The sequence below is a fragment of the Nycticebus coucang genome, chromosome 20 (genome assembly GCF_027406575.1).
Source record: "Nycticebus coucang isolate mNycCou1 chromosome 20, mNycCou1.pri, whole genome shotgun sequence".
Lineage (NCBI taxonomy): Eukaryota > Metazoa > Chordata > Mammalia > Primates > Lorisidae > Nycticebus > Nycticebus coucang.
Window position 1 is genome coordinate 28092967 of NC_069799.1, and position 19660 is coordinate 28112626.

The following is a 19660-nucleotide window of genomic DNA, read 5'->3' on the forward strand; positions in this document are numbered from 1 at the left end:
TCAACCTCTTTAAAAAGCAGCTAGCGAAACCTGGGAGAAGGAACATGCAGGTCAAATCAATTACGCCGCAGAGGCAGGGCAGGAACGCAGATTTTGCAAATTTATTGGATTGTCTTAGCATAAACTTGTCACGTCAGGGATAAAATGAAGCTGACCCACTGTTGAAAAGAGAAACATGAGCCGGATAATAGGAAAAGGAACAAACATACACAAGAGTGATCTTCCTGACATTTGCTGTAATGGCCCGGCCGGAATTAAGGACAGACGACTTCTGTGGCTGTGACCTCTGCCACCGCACTGGTTCTTGAAGGTCTCATTCTGTGCTGGGAAACATCCTCACAGCCACCAGCGTCAACTTGCTGCTTTCCCCTTTCATCCCAATGACCGCAAGGTCACTTGTGCTGAAGTGTTTAAAGGAGGAGCCCGATGTCTCCCGCGGGTATGGGATGACGGCCCCGCCCCCACTGTTTCATACTGGGGCACAGGTTTGGGCAGCCAGGAACCGTGCTGCTTCATTCCTCTTAGCCATAAGTTCCCGCCAAAACTTCTGGCAGCCCTTTAACACAGCGCCAGTGCTGGGTGAGCCTTGTCTGCTCTCGCCCCTATTTCTGAGCTGGGTTTGGTGTCAGGAAACCATCTCTGTCTGGAACTTCCTGTCCTGAAGGTCCTCAGCGCTCTCAAGCTAGCGCTGCGGGTGGCTGCTGTGGGGCGCTGCCCCAGGCCTCTGAGTCCGCCGGGCTGCGGGTCGGCCTCTGGAGGAGCTGTCTGACAGTGGCACGACAGCTCTGCGGACCTTCTTCTATCGCCAGGCAGGGTCTGAACCTTGAGGTTGTGGCAGTGGCCAAACTGCTGAGGAAGAAGGCACAAGAGCTGCGGGAGGCTGAACACTTTCTGCACGGTAAGGGCAGGACCCAGGAGACCTGTGCCAGAGCAGGTTTTTCTTTTGCTTTTTCCACTAAGCCACCACCCAGGTGCCCACATTCACCCGAATTTGAAACTGCCCACTTGCAGCTGGTTTTGTTTTGGATCAAAAGTGAAGACCTGCGTTTTGATCCCATTCTCTCCTGTTGGCTCTCTTGTGCACTCTTGCCATCATGTTCTGCTCCCTCTTTTCCTAGATGATAACTACAAGTTAGATTGAGATTGTGAAATTTTTAATGTCGAAGTTTATTCTGTAAACAATAGGGAGTTACTAAAATTTTGGTTAGTCTCTTCATCCCCATCCCTCTCCACTCTTTTACTAACCCTGGCCTGATTGAAGAAAGTCAGCTACTATTTGTATCCATCTGAGGTCTTCAGATAGAATCGGCAGCGGCAGCTACCTTCAGGCTAAAATTAGGACTTGCAGGAGACAGCTTCCCACGTTGGTGGAGAAATTGTTGTGCCCAGGAATTCTCAAAGAACATGTCATCACTCAAAATTAACCAATGAGTCCTTTATTTAAAAGCCAGGGTTTTTAACAAATGAGATTTTAACAAATGACTCATTAACAAATGAGTCCTTTATTTAAAACACCGGGGTTGGGAGAACAGCCCCATTTCCTTAAGGGGTCTGGTTTTTAAGGCCTGGTCTGCATCCTGGTTGGCATGCAGGCTGCCCAGCTGCACCGAGGTTGGTAAGCAAGCAATGTACAGAAGCAGAACTTTGCCATTAGCCATACATCTTTGTTTTAGTACTTTCTCCCCATATATCTTTGTTTCAGTAATTTCCCCACCTGTTATTATTTAAAGGTCAGTCTGGGGACAGTTGGTACTTCCTGGTCTATTTCCCGGTCTATTTCCCAGGGAGTGAGTGAGTCAAGCAAGAAATCAAGTAATACCTTCCCATCTATCTTGGGAGTGAACCAGAATCACTCCATTTTGAGAGTTGAGAGCTTGCGGCCCAGAAATTTTCCAGGAGTTAACTGGTATTTTTCCACCTTAGTCTAGGCCTAACAGCATCTTGACAGGCATATACATGCTGGTGGACTCCCTCCAGGTGCTGGGCCACAGCCTGCCAATTGTTCTTTAGCTGCCAATACTCATTCCTGGTAACCATAGTGTCTTCCTGTCTAGCCTCAGCACCAGTGACCGCAAGAGCTTTGTTGGAGAAAGACTGGGCCTGTTGTTTCTGCACAGCAAGAATCATTCAGTGAGTGATGATCATTTTCAGAGAGAAGCACAAAGATTTGTGGTGTAAGCTGAATTTATCTTGAGGTATGAGAAGAAAATGATAACATTCTTACCCATGTCATTTTATCTAATTTTCTCTCTTGTATTCTATGTGTTATATTAACAAAATATATAGATACATAGTTAATAAATAATTGCATGTATTTTATTATTCAGTCGAAATATCATTTTACTGGACTTGGACTATCATCCTCAAAGTAGGGATACAATCAAGCCTTTAAATTCAATCCTGGTATTTTTCCTGGTTCCATCATGAAAACAGAACCCACCTGTGCTGATGGTGAAGATGCATGTTAGTGCAACTATATGGCATTCAGGATGAATGTGTCCCTTTACTAGCTTAAGCTTTTAGAGTTAGATTAACAACCATTTCAACTATACATCGTGTCTTTTATAAACTCAAGCATTTCAAGGCATTTTAGACCAATGTTCTACTTCATCTATTAATTTTTAAGTATGGGTCAGAAATACTATCACAATAACTGTATATGGATATAATATATATATGTAATACAGATAATATATGACATCTGTCAGTAATTATCAATAGTATAGTGACAAGTAATTTCAAAATATAATTGGACACACTTTCATCTTAGAAGAATCTTATTAAACATTACTTTCCCCATTTTCATGTATTATTAAGCTGAATTTTTCTAATCCCCGAATCAAAATAAATTGATAAAACACTGATATCTGTATACTGATTAATAACATGAGACAGTAACAGCAAAGTTGTTCAGCAAAATTATGCAAGATGTTCTGATATTGTAGATATAGTGAAACTTGAGGAAAACTATATTATTGAAGACCTAAGTACTTTTTAAGGCATGAGAGGGGGTGCTGTGTTGAGTATAATTTCAAGAAAAGAATCAACGTGATTATTTTAAGGCAACTTTGTGGTCATAAACTGATTACAAGTAGTGTTTATCCTATAGACAGTTTAGTGATGGATTAATCCTCAGCTGAGATATAGAGAGTTTACATAGGGATCACTGAGATGGAAACTAAACTGGGAGAGACCCATGGACACATAATTAAGTAAGTTTCTATGATCGTAGCATCAATGTGTTTAATAAATATAAAATGAGATAATGTAAGACAACAATGTTTGGGAACAGGGAAGCCCACGTATAATAGGAGTATACATGTGTGCATACAGATTGTGTATGTGTTTGTGTGTATAGATGTGTGTGTATGTGTGTATGTATTTTTAAATTTTTGTGTAGAAAATAATGCAGATATTAGATGATTAGAATTTATGAGACAGAGTTTATCAATAATAAAAGGTAAAATATATTTGAAGATAATTTGTGATGATTTTCATCACTGAAGAATGAACATTAATGATGTGAGGTCTTTTGTTATCTTTTTTCAGTTATACAGAATATAATTTCTCTTTGCCATTAAGAAGAACACACTTTCCACTTATGTTATCAGGGACAAATGCCTGTTTTTTCCAAGCTGGAATTGGAGTCTCAGCCAATACCTTTCTCCTTTTCTTCCTCATTTTCAGAAATTTTAAGGATTGCTGGCTTAAGCCCACTGACCTGATCACCTGTCACTTGGCCTTCATCCACTTGGTGAGGCTCCTCTCTGTAGTGCATGTTTTGTCCTCAGATCTGTTTAAGTCACTGAATTTTCAGAATGACTTTAAATGTCAGGCTTTGTTCTACCTGAGCAATGTGATGAAGGGCCTCTCCATCTGTACCACCTGCCTCCTGAGCATGCTACAGGCCATCACCATCAGTCCCAGCACCTCCTGGTTGGCAAGATTTAAACACAAATTTGCAAATTACATTGTCCATATTTTATTCTTTTATTGGTCCTTCAATTTGTCTTCTAGCAGTATCCTACTCTTATATACAGTAGCTTTGTCCAACATGACACAGACCAATCTACTCAAAGTAAGTACATACTGCTCACTTTCTCCAATGAACTCCATCATCAGGGGACTTGCTTTTATTCTCACATTATCCCAGAATGTCTTCTTTGTAGGAATGATGCTGCTCTCAAGTACATACATGGTCATTCTCTTGCTAAAGCATCAGAAGCGATCCCAGCACCTTCACAGCACCAACCTCTCCACAAGAGCTTTTGCAGAGAAAAGGGCTACCCAGATCATCCTGCTGCTGGTGAGCTGTTTTGTGTTCCTGTACTTGGTGGACATTATTAACTCATCCTCCTCAGTAATGTTGTGGGATTACAACCCAGTCATCCTAGATATTCAGAATGTTGTGGCCAATCTCTATGCTACTGTCTGTCCTTTGATACAAATTACTTCTGACAAAAGAATAATCTATGTTCTGAAAAATATACCACCAAAATTCCATCGTTGTTAATGAGAGTGTAATGGAAAAAAAATCTGAAAATTCTTCTGTTCTTAATTAAATTATTCAAGTAAGGATTAAGAAAATGTGGTACATGAATGACACAAAATACTACTCATAAGAAAAGATGAATTCATACCTTTTGAAACAATCTATATGAAACTAGTGACCATCCTGCTAGTTGAAGTATCTCAAGAATGGAAAAACAACCACCACAAGTACTCAGTATTAAATTGGAGCTGACTGACAAGCACACATGTGCACAGAGGGAAGAAAACTCAATGGAAAGCAAGCACGTGGTAGAAGGAGGGGAGGGGAAAATACTACCTAATGAGCACAGTTTGGGTGACAGGCATACCTTTAGCTGGGACTTAAGCATTACTAAAGTCATCCATGTAACCTGAAACATTAGTACCCCCTTAATATTCTGAAAATTTAAAACGTAGTCCAATAGCAAAGGACTTTTTGTGTGAATAATACATTGTGTGGAATTACAATTCTATTATTTTTAGAAACATTTGAATTTTGCAAAGGAGTATTGGGTTTCACTAGTTTATTGTCTACCAGAGGTTGATAATCCCAAATCAATTTTCTGACTCACATTATATGCATAACCACTTCTTTTTTCTTGAAGTGCACTCTTGAGAAGCTCTCATGAATAAGAAAAATCACTCAATGTTTTTTTAAAATTATTTTTGTTAAAATTAATTTAGCTAATTAATTTTTAGCTTTAATAGTAATTTCTCTCAGCTTTGTTAATATTTATTTTTCTTTATGCTCTATAAAATTGTGACAATTTTGCGCTTATCATGGTAAATTATCTTTGTCTTTCACTCATATTCAATGTTATAGTCTGTTTGACATATTATAGCAAGTCTATTTCTTTTTCTTTCTTTTTTTTTTTTTTTTTTTGAGGGAGTGTCTTATTTTGTCACCCTGGGCGAGTGCTATAGTGTCATAGCTCATAGTCAACTCAAACTCTTCAGCTCAAGTGATTTTCTTGCTTCAGCCTCCCAAGTAGCTGGGACTGGACGCTCCCACCACAACACCTGGCTATTTTTAGAGACGGGGATCTTGTTCTTGCTCAGGCTGGTCTTGAACCCGTGAGCTCAGACAATCCACCTGCCTTGGCCTCCCAGAGTCCTAGGATTACAGGCCAAGGCTATTTCTCTTTTAAGTATTTTTTTTTATTTTTTCTCTTTGTGACAAACTACGAGCATAAATTCAATAATTCATGTCTGGTTTTTAATTTTAGAAGTTTATATTCACCAATCTTTCAATATTGCCTTTAATTTTTTCAATATATTCTGTGAGAAAAACAGATTTTTTTGTTCTCTTGATTCTATTCCTCATATATATATAATTACATTTGTGTTTTCTATTACTTTTTCTCCTTTTATGATATTTGACTAAGTTATTTTCTGTGTTGTACATAAATCATCCTCTCATAGCTCAGTTTACTTTAATGTTTTACCCACATGTGTATTCAGTAGATTAATTACATTTTTAATTGTTTATTTTACATTTGGGTCTTTTCTAAATATGGCTTGTCAAGCTTATAGTTTTCTTTTCAAATTATTTTGTCTTTTTAAAAAGATTTTTCCTCGGGCGGCACCTGTGGCTCAAGGAGTAGGGCGCTGGTCCCATATGCCGGAGGTGGCAGGTTCTAACCCAGCCCCGGCCAAAAAAAACACACACAAAAAAAATATTTTTCCTCATTGTAGTGACCTTTTAACTGCAAGTCCTATAACTGTGTGAAACATAAATTATCATTTAGTTCTCATTTATGAGATATATCACATTTGGGATGTCTGTAGTCCATTTATGTCTTTTTCTTTTCTTTTTATTAGCTTTTTGGCAATTTAGACAACCCGTATAGATGTGGCATCCATGCAATCAGCCATATGTAAGAGGAGGCACTTACATGTTAGTTCAATTTCTCAATTGTTTTTTGTTTACTTCTGTACCTGGGAAGTTGTCAATTTTTCTTTCAATGCTATACATTATTGTAAGGTTGCTTGTTACTTTCGGAGAACTTTAGCTTTTTGTATTAAAAGGCTTTAGAATATTTTGTATCTTTCCTCAAACCACAAATATCAACAGAGAACACATTATGAAAATATTTTACATATATTTTCTGAGGCGTGAACATTATCACCTACAATCTCACTTTATGTTATTTAGAATACATTTGTCCCCCAAAATACAATGTAATAGTAATATGTAGAGTTCAGTATTGTTGTGGTAAAAATATTTTATGTTTTGCAAATGTTTATGAATTGATTTTATTTCAACGCAGAGAACAGTACCTGTATATTGCCAGAATTAGTGTTTTTCTATAGCATTAAGCTGGAATAGAAAAATTATTTACCTGAATTTAGTTTATTTTTTTTTCCTATGTTCAGGTATATTTTATAGTGTCCCAACTGGACAAAGTCCACTGCTCCAACATGCAGTGACCTCAGCCCAAGGGTGAGAACACTGAATTTGAATTCAGGTTCTTAGCTTTGATCATCCACTTCCCCCATTACCCCTTCTCTGACTCTATAAAATTAATAATAATCTTAGTTTGCATCTTCTGTTTAATCCAGAAGTTAATTTTTTTAATTTAATAAAATTTCACTGAGGCTAGATATTACTTATTGGTTACAATATAGTCACAAATTTCTATTGTCATTTAAAATACCTAGAAAATATCCCCTGATGGATTTCTGCTGTCATGAAATTAATAACAATAACAATATTTTGGAACTAAAATCTTTCCATTTAAAATGCTTGTCTAGTACTTAAAAATGGCAGCTATGAAAGATATATAGCAGTATAAAAATGCTACCCATTCAATGCCTATTTAATGAATCTTTTTAAATAAAATTATTTACCATTATCATAATAATTTACTTGTTGAATACAAGCATAGTTGCTGTCTATAATATGTATAATTTAATGTTACCTAATACACGTGAAAATGTGTCAGAGCCTCAGGTAAATGGAGAAAGGGTACATGTTGATCAAAGGGAATCAAGTATCAGTTTGACTGGAGAAACATAATTTATTGATCTATTGCAAAGAATGTTGACTATAATTAAATAATGATACATTATATATTATAAAATTGGTAAAAGAGTAGATTTTAAAGTTTTTGACACCCATATGTGAAGTGATAAATTTGTTAATTATCTTGATTTAATCATCCGACAAAGTAAACATAGATCAAAATAGCACCTTGCACTCAATAAATATTTATAATTAATATATTTCATTTAGAAATACAGTTTTAAAATGGTGTGAGTTTTTTAAATGAACTTTTCAATTATTCTATTCATTTTATGCTTAGATATTAAACCTGTAAAATATTTAATGTTAGAATAATGTCTAATACATTTTATGTGCTAAATATTAATACTAACTACTCTGTCAAATTATATTTGTTTATATCATTTTCCAAATAAATTATTTTGTATTCTTATTTATAGTTTATTGTTGTATCTTATCTCAATATTATTTATAAATTCCAAACTAAAATGGCAATTTCACTAATTGCCATTTGTATTTGGTAACTCATGTATCTCATACAGTAAATATGAATATTTAGTAACAAAATTATGTTATATTATTTATCCTAACAAATGGAAAAAAATTTGACTAAAGCCTCATTATACATTTTCATTCAAGATTATTCCATGTCAATTGAAAAGAGTGTTAATGTCCATGAAATACTATAAAATAGAAATAAAAGTCTTAATAGGCAAAGACTGTGAAAGTGAAATGAAAAAATTGATTACACATAGTAAGTAATCATAGGCATATAAAAAAATGAAAGAGCAAGAGTGAGACACTGTCTCTGAAAATAGCTAGGCTTTGTGACGGGCACCTATAGTCCCAGCTACTCAGGAGGTTGAGGCAAGAGATTTGCTTGAGCCCAAGAATTTGCTGTGAGCTATGACGCCATGGCACTCTACTGAGGGTGTCAAAGTGTGATCCTGTCCCCCCCGCAAAAAACTCTAATGTTAAATTGCTTATATTGTAAACTCAGCATTTTCTGAAAATTAATCCCAAATTCTCACAAAACCTTGCTGCAATAAAAGAGGAACATTTTTAAATTCATCTCTTAGCCAATATAACCATATTAACACTGTGACAAATCATCACAAGAAAGGCTATGAACCAATATTCCATATAAATATAGAATCCTCACAAGTACTAGCAAACTGAACCAACAACATATAAAAGCAACACATAAAAATTAATATGTACCATGACCAATTAGAATTTTTTTCATGGTGGCAATGTTAGATTAAAATAAAAAAAAATCAACCAATGTATTATATAGTATTTCTAGAATGAAAGAAAGAAGGTGATATTTTAAATAGAAAATGTTTGACAATTCTAACACCTGTTCAGGATAAAACACATTGCTGACTGCTAGAGAAGAACATCTGAGACCTGTTGAAAGACTGTGTAAAACCTGCAGCTCCTAGTATAACCCATGGTGAAATGGGTTATACTTGCTTCATCTGTAAGTATAAAATCAAGACATGAATATCCACCTTTAGCATTCTGTTCAACATTGTTCTGTATGTATTAGTGAAAATATTGTACACAAAAACAAATAAAAATAAAATCTTCTGGATTAAAACAATGAAATAGATTTTTATTGTCATAATGTTCAAAATATGTAAGGAATTTTCTAAACATTACTTGAGCTAATACACAATTTAATCAATGTCACAGATACAACCTCAACATACTAAATTAAATAGTACTTTTATATAACAGTAGTCAACAAAATAAATTGAATTAAGAAAAAGTTATTAACAATAGTATCACAAAAAGGAATTATTTAGGAATAAATTTAACAAAATAAATTCAAGCAGTTTATAACTAAAATCATTTAAAATACTTAAATATCAAAATAGAATGGAATAAATTAGGAAACATCCAATATTAAAGGATACTACTAAATATTAAGATGAAAATACACAGGTTAAACTACAGAGTCAATGAAACTTACTAAGTAATTTTTCTTTAATAGAATTTGGCAAGCTATCTCTAGAATCCATGTGAACATACAAAGAAAATTAAATATACACAATTTAGAAAAAGAATACTTAGTAACTTACACTCCTGATAATATTTATTACTACAATGTTACAGAAATAAAACAATATGGTGAAAGCATAAGGATGGTTTCATGTCGACCAACATAAAAGAAGATTCTTTAATAAAGAATAATCTGGGGTAAAGTTAATTTTGCTTTTCAACAAATGATGCTGGGAAAATTATACATTCATGTGCAAAGGAGGAAGTTGTACCCCTAATTTGATCCACATCCACACAAAAATACTAAAATAGATTATGTACCTAAATGTAAAAGCTAAAACTACATAATTCTTTGGACAAACATAAGAGTAAATTTTTGTGACTTTGGGTTTAATAAAGATTAATATAAGAAAGGCACAATAAAGAAGAAAAAAAGGGAATTGTACTTCAAACTGAAAAAAATTGTTCAAAAAAAATCATGGTAAATATGAAAAGTTAAACTACTTAATGAGAAGTAACATTTTAAATTATGTGTCAGAGGGTGGTGCCTGTGGCTTAAAGGAGTAGGGCGCCGGACCCATACGCCCCAGGTGACGGTTTCAAACCCAGCCCCGGTCAAAAAAAAACTGCAAAAAAAAAAAAAAAGATAATAATAATAATTACGTATCAGATTTGGGTCTAGGAACCAAAATATATAAAGAACTTTTATAGGTCACTAATGAGACAGGAGTTTTCCAGTTAAAAATGGGCAAAGGATTTGAATAGACATTTTTCCAAATAAAAAATAAAATTCCCCAATTTGCACAAAACAATATTCTCAATACCATTAGTCATTAGAGAACTACTAATTAAGCCACAATGATATAATAAAACCCACTAAAATGGCTGTACCAAATGCATGAGTTCCGAGTATCTGATCAAAATGTGTTTTCTGATGGGCAAGTATGCTTTATTAATTTTTAATTTTACTCTCAGCACAGTGTGTCACACACAATTTAAAATAATAAATTTTCCCTGAGTAAAAGCATTAATGCCTGGAATGTCCTGGTTCGACTCCTTCAAAGTCTGGCACTTTTTCCAAACAACCAGCAGAGTCTTATCTGGCCAGAACTGCAAATGCTTGCGATTGTCTCCTAACCTGGCCAAGGGATTTAGATTTATGTGGGACACCTGGCTCATTCTCAGAACCTGACTCTTATTGAGATGCCTGCTCAGAATGCTAATAAGGGCTTTCTGTTTCAACTTCCCAGAAGTGCTACTTTTTTCCAGAATAGTATTAAAACTTTGAAAACAATGAGTGAAAAACTCTTTTATTTTCATTTTTTCTTCATAGTGCTTAGTAAAAGAGGTTGCGTTCGTTAAAGTTTGAAAAAGAAAAGTCAGTAGAAGATACAATATGTATATATAAATGTATGAAAATATACATAAATGGATACAGATGTATATGTATATATGGATATATGTGTTTGTGTGTATATGGGGATAAATGATATATTGTGTTTTGTTCTGATTAAATGACATAGTGCAGAAAATTAGAAAACGATATTCAGCCTCCTATCGCCATCTGATCCATAAAGCAAACACAAACATACATTGGAGAAAAGAAACCTTATTTAATAAATGTTCCTGAGGACAGGCGCGCTAGGGGCTGGTTAAGGACATGAAACAAAAGAAACCCTGAAAGGGGAGCGGCTGCCACCTCCAGCAGCCCCGCCCCGCTGCCGTCCCCACTCACCCACCTGGATACCTACCTCTGCCTTGAAGCTGACCTTGCCTTTGTGAAACAGAGGAGAATGGACTGTCGCTGCTGTTGTTGCTCCTGCTGCCGCGCCGCCGCCGCCCACGGCTACCGCCTGCCAGACCCAGTGTATCCTGGACCGGTCCCTGGGTCGGTACTGCTGCCCGCCTCAGGCTCCGATGCCCGGGAGGCGGTGGCTGCAGCCTTGGCCGGGCGGATGCTGTACTGAGGGGACAATGCCCAGGCGTGATGGCCGCGATGCTGCCCCACGCCTGCGGCCCGGAAGCTGCGGGGCGCCGGCGCCAACCTGAACGGGAAGCAGGCGTCCCTGCACCTGAGGAAGAGCGAAATCCTCTCAGCTACAGGGCACTTCTCCATGATTTGTGCATTTCGAAACAAAAATAGCCCTGCCCTGCCTTGCACTGCCCTGCCCTGCCCTGCCCTGGGACTAATTGTCATTTAGTCCTAATCTTCCTGGTTAAACCACAGTCCAAGTCAGGGTCTCCTAATCATATGGTAGGATTAGCGGTTGGACCCTAAGAAGCAACTATTAAAAGAATTCAGAAGCAGACCCACATACATAGTAACTCCATGCAGAGATAAGGAACCTGTCTTTGAAGGGATTGGGATGCTGGAAAATGTTGACAGAGCACTGGAAGAAATAAAAATGCATATTGTCAGTTGTGCAGGAAACTATATAATGCTCAGTGATTTCCATAACAATAGTACCTATGTAAGCTCTAGGTTCTGCATGGCTCTCCTCCAGTCCAGTTCCTCCTAGCCCATAAAGAATGATATTTAATTATCTAAATGATAGTTCCAGTTCTCTAGGAAATGGTTCCACAGACTCCTACTTTGGAAGCAATAGGCTGGCTTACTTTAGTCTAACAAGCCCATTTAGTACAGGAAACTTTTGGTTTGGAGGTACACTACTGTCAGTAGGCTCAAGAGATCTTGTAGTTAATTCTCCTGCCTTTGACTCTTTACCAAGAAATGCTCAAAGTACCTGGACTTCCTTTGAACCAGTTAACCCACTTTCTGGCTTTGAGAGTGATCTCTCTGGTAACATGAAGACTCAGTGCAGAGGAAGTCAGCCATCTACTCATCCTACCTCTCCTGAAGCACAGAACACCCACTGGCTGGGAGGGTTAGGAGTGACCCAGTTAGTACAGGCAACCATATTGGCCTTCCCATATACATCCCTGCTTTTTCTAATGGTACCAATAGTTACTGCTCTTCCAATGGTGGCTCCACCTCTAGCTCACCTCCAAAATCAAGACAAAAGCATGGTTGTATGACTTGCTTTGAAAATGAAGTTATTACTTCCCTAGTTCCATATGATCACAACCTCTTCTGCATATGCCAATAAGATCTATGAAAAGAGAACACCATCATTTGCAGTTTGCCCAGACAATCCAAATTCACTCTTTAACACACACACACACACACACACACACACACACACACACACACACACACACACACACACACACACACACACCATATTACCATATCTCTATATGGACCTATAAAGGCATGGATATAATGGTAACTTCCAGTAAACTTCCTAATGAATTCTTATGACTGTTATCAGGCTTTATTGGAGTTAGGCTAAAGTTGTTTGTAAACTTATAAAAGGCTGCTGTGGTAACACTAAACCTAAGTGGTCTCCTGTCTATTAGTTTGGTTTGAATTATTAATACTATCATGTAGACGCAGAGACATAGCTTATCTAAGAATTGCTGAAGCTGAAGTTCATGTTGGCTGAGGGAAGATAGTCATAGGTTGTGTGAGCCTATGAGAAAGTGTATATGTCTAAGATTTCAAAACAGTGGGTCCCCAAACCTAACCACAGGAAGAGGTTATGCAAGGTACTGAAAGAAAAATATTACCATGAGAATGTGACCACTTCTCGCTCCCTACCATAGGAATGTGACCTTTTGTAACTGTTCCAGGAGATAGCCCCAGGAGCTTCAGCAAATGTTTACTATTAAGTAAATATTTGACTGTTAGTCTTGTCTTAAGACAGTTGAATAGTGAACTAGAGTTCTCCTTATCTAGTTAGAATCCCAGGTGTGTGTATTCTCTGTTACTTTATTCATGTCTGCTATTCCCGCCTACTTTGTAGTTTTTGCCTTTATAAGCTTGTAAAAAACTGCTGTGGGGGACTTGATTTCTCGGCTCCTAAAAGAGTTGTGAATCAAGTCCCCGTATACAGGAATAAAAATCCTCTTGCGTTTTTGCATCAAGAGACGACTCTTGCGGTTGATTGGGGTGGTCATAGCTCCGGGCTGAGTGGGGGGTTCTGCCCCAAGTCTTTCATTTGGGGGCTCGTCCGGGAGATAACGACCACCCCTCACCTGCAGAGTCGACCTTGGAGGTAAGAAAGGGGTACCCCTAAAACTGTCTAGTCTGTGTCTTCAGTCCTTTTGTTTGACTTTGTGTGCGCGCTTTCGATTTTGCAGCCGTTCGGCACCTCGTGAGAGTGGCCGGACAGTGGTCGGTAGACGTGCCCGGAGGACCACAGGCTGAAACCCTGGGGGACGCCCCAGGAACTGAGGAGAACCAGGGATGCCTGGTTGTCTCCTGCTGTAAGGGCGCTGGTCGAGGCTGGTTGTTCGATCAAAAATTACGGGAAACACGCCCGTCTGATTCTGTTATAGGCTTATGAAGGACCAAGTGTAGTAGGTGGGTCCTTGTACCTGTAATATTTCTGTTATTTGTGTTTCTGACATATCCACTGACGATGGGACAGACTGTGACAACCCCTCTGAGTTTAACTCTAGATCATTGGACTGAAGTGAAGAGAAGAGGTTGTGATCTGTCAGTAGAGGTTAAAAAAGGCCCATGGCAGACTTTCTGTTCCTCGGAGTGGCCTACTTTTAATGTCGGCTGGCCCTCAGGAGGAACCTTTGACTTATCTCTTATTTTTGCTATTAAAGAGATTGTTTTTCAGAGAGGACCGGGAGCCCATCCGGATCAACAACCTTACATCATAGTCTGGCAGGACCTGGTGCATAATCCGCCCCCCTGGGTTCGGCCGTGGACTGCCACATCCAGGCCCCCGTCTAATCCTCAGATGCTCGCTGTCCAATCTTCTGTTCCCAGAAAAGGGGGCAACAGTTCGGACCCCCCTAAGAAGATCTACCCGGAAATCCAGACTGATCATCTTCTCCTCGACCCTCCACCCCCTCTTCCCCCATACCCTCCCGCCTTGGCTCCTGTCGGGGGGCAGGGAGGACCAGCATCGCCGGATCCGGCGATTGCCCCCTCTGCACCCCCGGGGGAACCTTCACTGGGGCCCGCACAAGGTACCAGGAGTCACCGCCGGGGAGGAGTGTCTCCCGACACTACTGTTGCCCTACCCCTGAGGGCATACGGCCCCCCGCCGGTGGCAACAGATGAGGGACCACCTCCTCTCCAGCCCCTCCAGTACTGGCCATTTTCTTCTGCAGACTTGTGTAACTGGAAAACTAATCACCCCCCTTTTTCAGAAGACCCCCAACGCCTGACTGGGCTGGTAGAGTCCCTGATGTTCTCTCATCAGCCCACATGGGATGACTGCCAGCAGCTCATACAGACTCTCTTCACTACTGAAGAGAGGGAGAGGATTTTATTAGAAGCTAGGAAGAATGTACTCGGGGCGGACAGGCGTCCTACCCAGCTCCCCAACATCATCGAGGCTGCCTTTCCCCTCTCCAGACCAGACTGGGATTTCAACACGGCAGAAGGTAGGGAGCGACTGTCAGTCTATCGCCAGGCTCTAGTGGCTGGCCTCCGTGGGGTGGCAAGACACCCCACTAATTTGGCTAAGGTAAGAGAAGTAATACAGGGGGCCACGGAACCCCCCTCCGTGTTTCTTGAGCATCTAATGGAAGCTTTTAGGCGCTACACCCCATTTGACCCTGCCTCTGAAGGACAGAGGGCTTCTGTGGCTATGACTTTCATAGGGCAGTCAGCTATAGACATTAAAAGAAAGCTGCAGAGAATTGAAGGATTGCAGGACTATACCTTGCAGGATTTAGTTAAGGAAGCTGAGAAAGTATACCATAAAAGAGAAACTGAGGAAGAAAAAGAGCAGAGAAAGGAGAAAGAGAGAGAAGAAAGGGAAAATAAGAGAGACCGAAGACAGGAGAAAAACTTAACACGGATTTTGGCTGCAGTAGTAGGGGAGAAGAGCCAGGAACAGACCCAAGGTAGAACTAAGAAGTCAGGTAGTCTGAATAACCGCATCCCGTTAGATAAGGATCAATGTGCCTACTGTAAGGAAAAGGGGCGCTGGGCCAGGGAATGTCCTAAAAAAAAGAAGAAAGAACTCTCCAAGAAAGTACTGGCCTTAGAGGAAGAAGAAGATTAGCGGGGACGGGGCTCGGAACCCCTCCCCGAGCCTAGGGTAATACTTAAGGTGGAGGGGAAGCCAGTCGAGTTCCTTGTAGACACCGGAGCTCAACACTCAGTCCTACTTGAACCATCAGGACCCGTCTCCAAGAAAAAATCCTGGGTTGTAGGGGCCACAGGGCATCAGCAGTACTCATGGACTACCCAAAGATCAGTAGATCTGGGAGTGGGACGGGTAAACCACTCATTTTTAATTATCCCTGAGTGCCCTGCGCCCCTCCTCGGGAGAGATTTACTCACCAAAATGGAAGCCCAAATCACTTTTACTCCTGTTGGCCCAGAGGTAACCCAAAATAAGAGGGTAACAGCCCTGACCATGCGTTTAGAGGATGAACATAGACTCTTTGAAAAGCAGCGGAAGAAAGGGACTAGTCTCGTAAATGACTGGCTAGAAAAATATCCCGGGGCATGGGCCGAAACTGCTGGAATGGGACTGGCCGCAGAAAGGCCGCCTATAGTCATAGAACTCAAAGCTACTTCCACTCCTGTGGCAGTGCGCCAATATCCTATGACTAAGGAAGCTCGGGAAGGAATTAAGCCTCACATTCAGCGTCTCCTACAGCTGGGCATACTAGTAAAATGCCAGTCACCATGGAACACGCCCTTATTACCCGTCAAGAAACCCGGCACAGGAGACTATCGCCCTGTGCAGGACTTAAGAGAAGTAAACAAGCGGGCACAAGACATCCACCCCACCGTGCCTAACCCTTATAATCTGTTAAGCTCTCTCCTTCCAAACCATATCTGGTACACTGTCCTGGATTTAAAGGACGCCTTCTTCTGCCTCCGACTACACTCCTCTAGCCAGAACATCTTCGCATTTGAATGGAGAGACCCGGACTCTGGAACAACGGGGCAATTGACATGGACCCGACTTCCACAGGGGTTTAAGAACTCCCCAACCATCTTTGATGAAGCCCTCCACCAAGACCTAGCTCACTTTCACGCCAGCCACCCTCAGGTGACGCTCCTACAATATGTAGATTACTTACTACTAGCTGGAACAACAAAAGAAGAGTGCTATCGGGGCACAGAACTATTGCTAGAAGAACTAGCCCGCTTAGGATATCGAGCCTCTGCTAAAAAAGCCCAGATCTGCCAGAAAGAGGTAACGTACCTGGGTTACACCCTAAGAGGAGGGCAGAGATGGTTAACAGAAGCCAGGAAGCATACTGTGACTCAGATTCCAGTTCCCTGCTCGCCCCGCCAGGTGCGAGAATTCTTAGGAACTGCGGGGTTCTGCCGCTTATGGATACCGGGGTTTGCTACTCTGGCAGCTCCCCTCTACCCTTTGACCAAGGAAGGCACTCCCTTCGAGTGGGGTGCCAGCCAACAGCGGGCCTTTGACAACATTAAAAAGGCCTTATTATCAGCCCTGGCCCTGGCTCTACCAGATGTAACAAAGCCCTTTGTCCTATACGTAGATGAGAAGAGAGGAGTGGCCCGAGGGGTGCTGACGCAGCCTTTAGGGCCATGGAAAAGACCGGTAGCATACCTCTCCAAGAAATTAGACCCCGTCACTGGTGGTTGGCCAGCCTGTCTGAGGTCTGTGGCGGCAGTAGCGGTACTGGTAAAAGATGCAGACAAATTGACTATGGGGCAGAAGTTGACAGTCATTGCCCCCCATGCTTTAGAAAGCATCATCAGACAGCCCCCAGACCGGTGGCTGTCTAACGCCCGCATGACACATTACCAGAGTCTCCTATTAAACGGAGACAGAGTCCAGTTTGGCCCGCCTGTCATCCTCAACCCAGCTACCCTATTACCTGATACTTCTGTCCAGAAAGATGTATTACACACATGCCAAGAAGTACTGGCTGAGGAAACTGGAACTCGGAAGGACCTCTGTGATCAGCCCCTGCCGGATGCCCAGCTGACCTGGTTCACTGATGGGAGCAGCTCCATAATAGAAGGTAAAAGGGTGGCCGGGGCGGCGGTAGTGGACGATAAGCAGACCATCTGGGCAAGTAGTCTGCCTGAAGGGACGTTGGCCCAGAAGGCCGAGCTGGTCACCTTGACCCAGGCCTTACGTTTGGCAGAAGGGAAAAAAGTTAACATATACACCGATAGTAGGTATACTTTTGCTACGACCCATGTTCATGGGGCCATTTACAGGCAGTGAGGACTGCTGACTTCAGCAGGAAAAGAAATTAAACACAAGGAAGAAATCCTAAGTCTACTGGAGGCTGTTCACCTCCCTAAGAAAGTGGCCATTATCCACTGCCCTGGGCATCAGAAAGGGGGGTCCAGAGTTGCTGAGGGAAACCAAAGAGCCGACCGAGAAGCTAAGCTAGCAGCTCAAAGGCTCAACATCCTGCCGCTATATGAAAACACTTTAAGGCCTAGCCTTAAAGAAATAGCACCCCCCCTTGTCAAACACTTTAAATATTCGGAGTGGGATCTCGAGAGAATGAACAGATTAGGCCTCCACTTAGAATCCCCAGAGGGGATCTGAGAAACTCCGGAAAGAAAAATCATCCTCCCTGAAGAGCAGGCGATCACCTTTCTCAGACAACTTCATAAATTAACTCATTTGGGCCCCAAGCATCTAAGAACTATTGTTCAGTCCTCCCCATACTATATTATGGAATTAAGTAAACTCGTTGACGCAGCTGCAAAAGAGTGCAGACCTTGCCAATTAGTAAACACCCAGCCTAGCACATTACCTCAGGGTAGACGACTCCGAGGAGATCGTCCTGGGAGCTACTGGGAAACAGATTTTACAGAAATTAAGCCGGCCAAATACGGATACAAGTACTTGCTGGTGTTCATAGATACTTTCTCAGGATGGGTCGAAGCTTTTCCTACAAAAAGGGAGACTGCTCAAGTCGTAGCCAAAATAATATTAGAAGAAATTTTTCCAAGATTTGGGCTACCCAAGGTAATCGGATCCGACAACGGTCCCGCTTTTGTTGCCCAGGTTAATCAAGGTTTAGCCAAAATTCTGGGGCTTGAGTGGAAATTACATTGTGCTTATCGGCCCCAAAGCTCAGGGCAGGTAGAGAGGATGAATAGAACCCTAAAAGAGGCCATGACTAAATTATCCTTAGAGACTGGCATTACTGACTGGACAGTCCTCCTTCCCTTTGCCCTGTTCCGTGTGCGCAACACCCCTAGCACTCTCAAGCTGACCCCCTTTGAAATCCTATATGGAGCTCACCCCCCGCTTGTTGCCATGCAGCACCTCCCTTCCCCAGAATCTTACTCCTCTCAATCTCTATACACCAGATTAAAAGCCCTTGAAACCGTGCAAAAGGAGGTGTGGAGCCAGCTGATCGAGGCCTACAAGCCCAGGGATCTGCAAATACCTCACCAGTTCCAGGTTGGAGATGTGGTGTACATCCGGCGCCACCGGACAGCCAACCTTGAACCACGGTGGAAAGGACCATACCTGGTGCTGCTCACAACCCCTACAGCAATAAAAGTCGATGGCATCGCAGCCTGGATCCACGCATCTCATGTCAAACCAGCACCGCCGCCAGACTCCGGGTGGAAAGTGGAAAAGACAGACAACCCCCTCAAGCTCCGCATTCGCCGCAGTAGCCCTGCTCCTGCTGATACAACTCCCGGTGATAAGTAGTTCCGGTCCCAACCCCCATGCCCTCCAGAGGTTAACCTGGCAGGTTCTCTCTCAGACTGGTGATGTAGTATGGAGTACTACAAAAAAAGACCCTCCTTGGACCTGGTGGCCATCCCTCACCCCAGATATTTGCGCCTTAATAGCAGGGCTAGATAATTGGGATATCTCCAATGAGACCTTTAAAGAGGTTCCATCAAGCCTTGATCACCATTTAACAAAGTGCTCACTTACCCAAGGCTCCACATCCCAAGGCCAGTACGTTGCAGACGCCCCTGGCTGTGGCAACTTGCCCGCCCAGCGCCGGATGCGACAAACGGAGTTCTATATCTGTCCCCGTTACGGGAGAATGAGAAGCCAAGCCAACAGATGTGGGGGGGTAGAAAATTTCTATTGTAAACAATGG

The 19660-nt window shown here is 41.4% G+C and overlaps 1 protein-coding gene and 1 pseudogene across 1 annotated transcript; both read left to right on the top strand.

The window, feature by feature from the left end:
- Nucleotides 1–380: 380 nt before the first annotated feature.
- LOC128572528 (RNA-binding E3 ubiquitin-protein ligase MEX3C-like) lies at nucleotides 381–12894 on the top strand (annotated as a pseudogene).
- Nucleotides 12895–14025: 1131 nt separating this feature from the next.
- Nucleotides 14026–18910, top strand: LOC128572886 (uncharacterized). Its single transcript, XM_053573016.1, is given in 2 exon segments — nucleotides 14026–18514; nucleotides 18517–18910. Coding segments are annotated over 2 exon segments (4575 nt in total). The 3' UTR covers nucleotides 18603–18910.
- The last annotated feature ends 750 nt before the right edge of the window (nucleotides 18911–19660 follow it).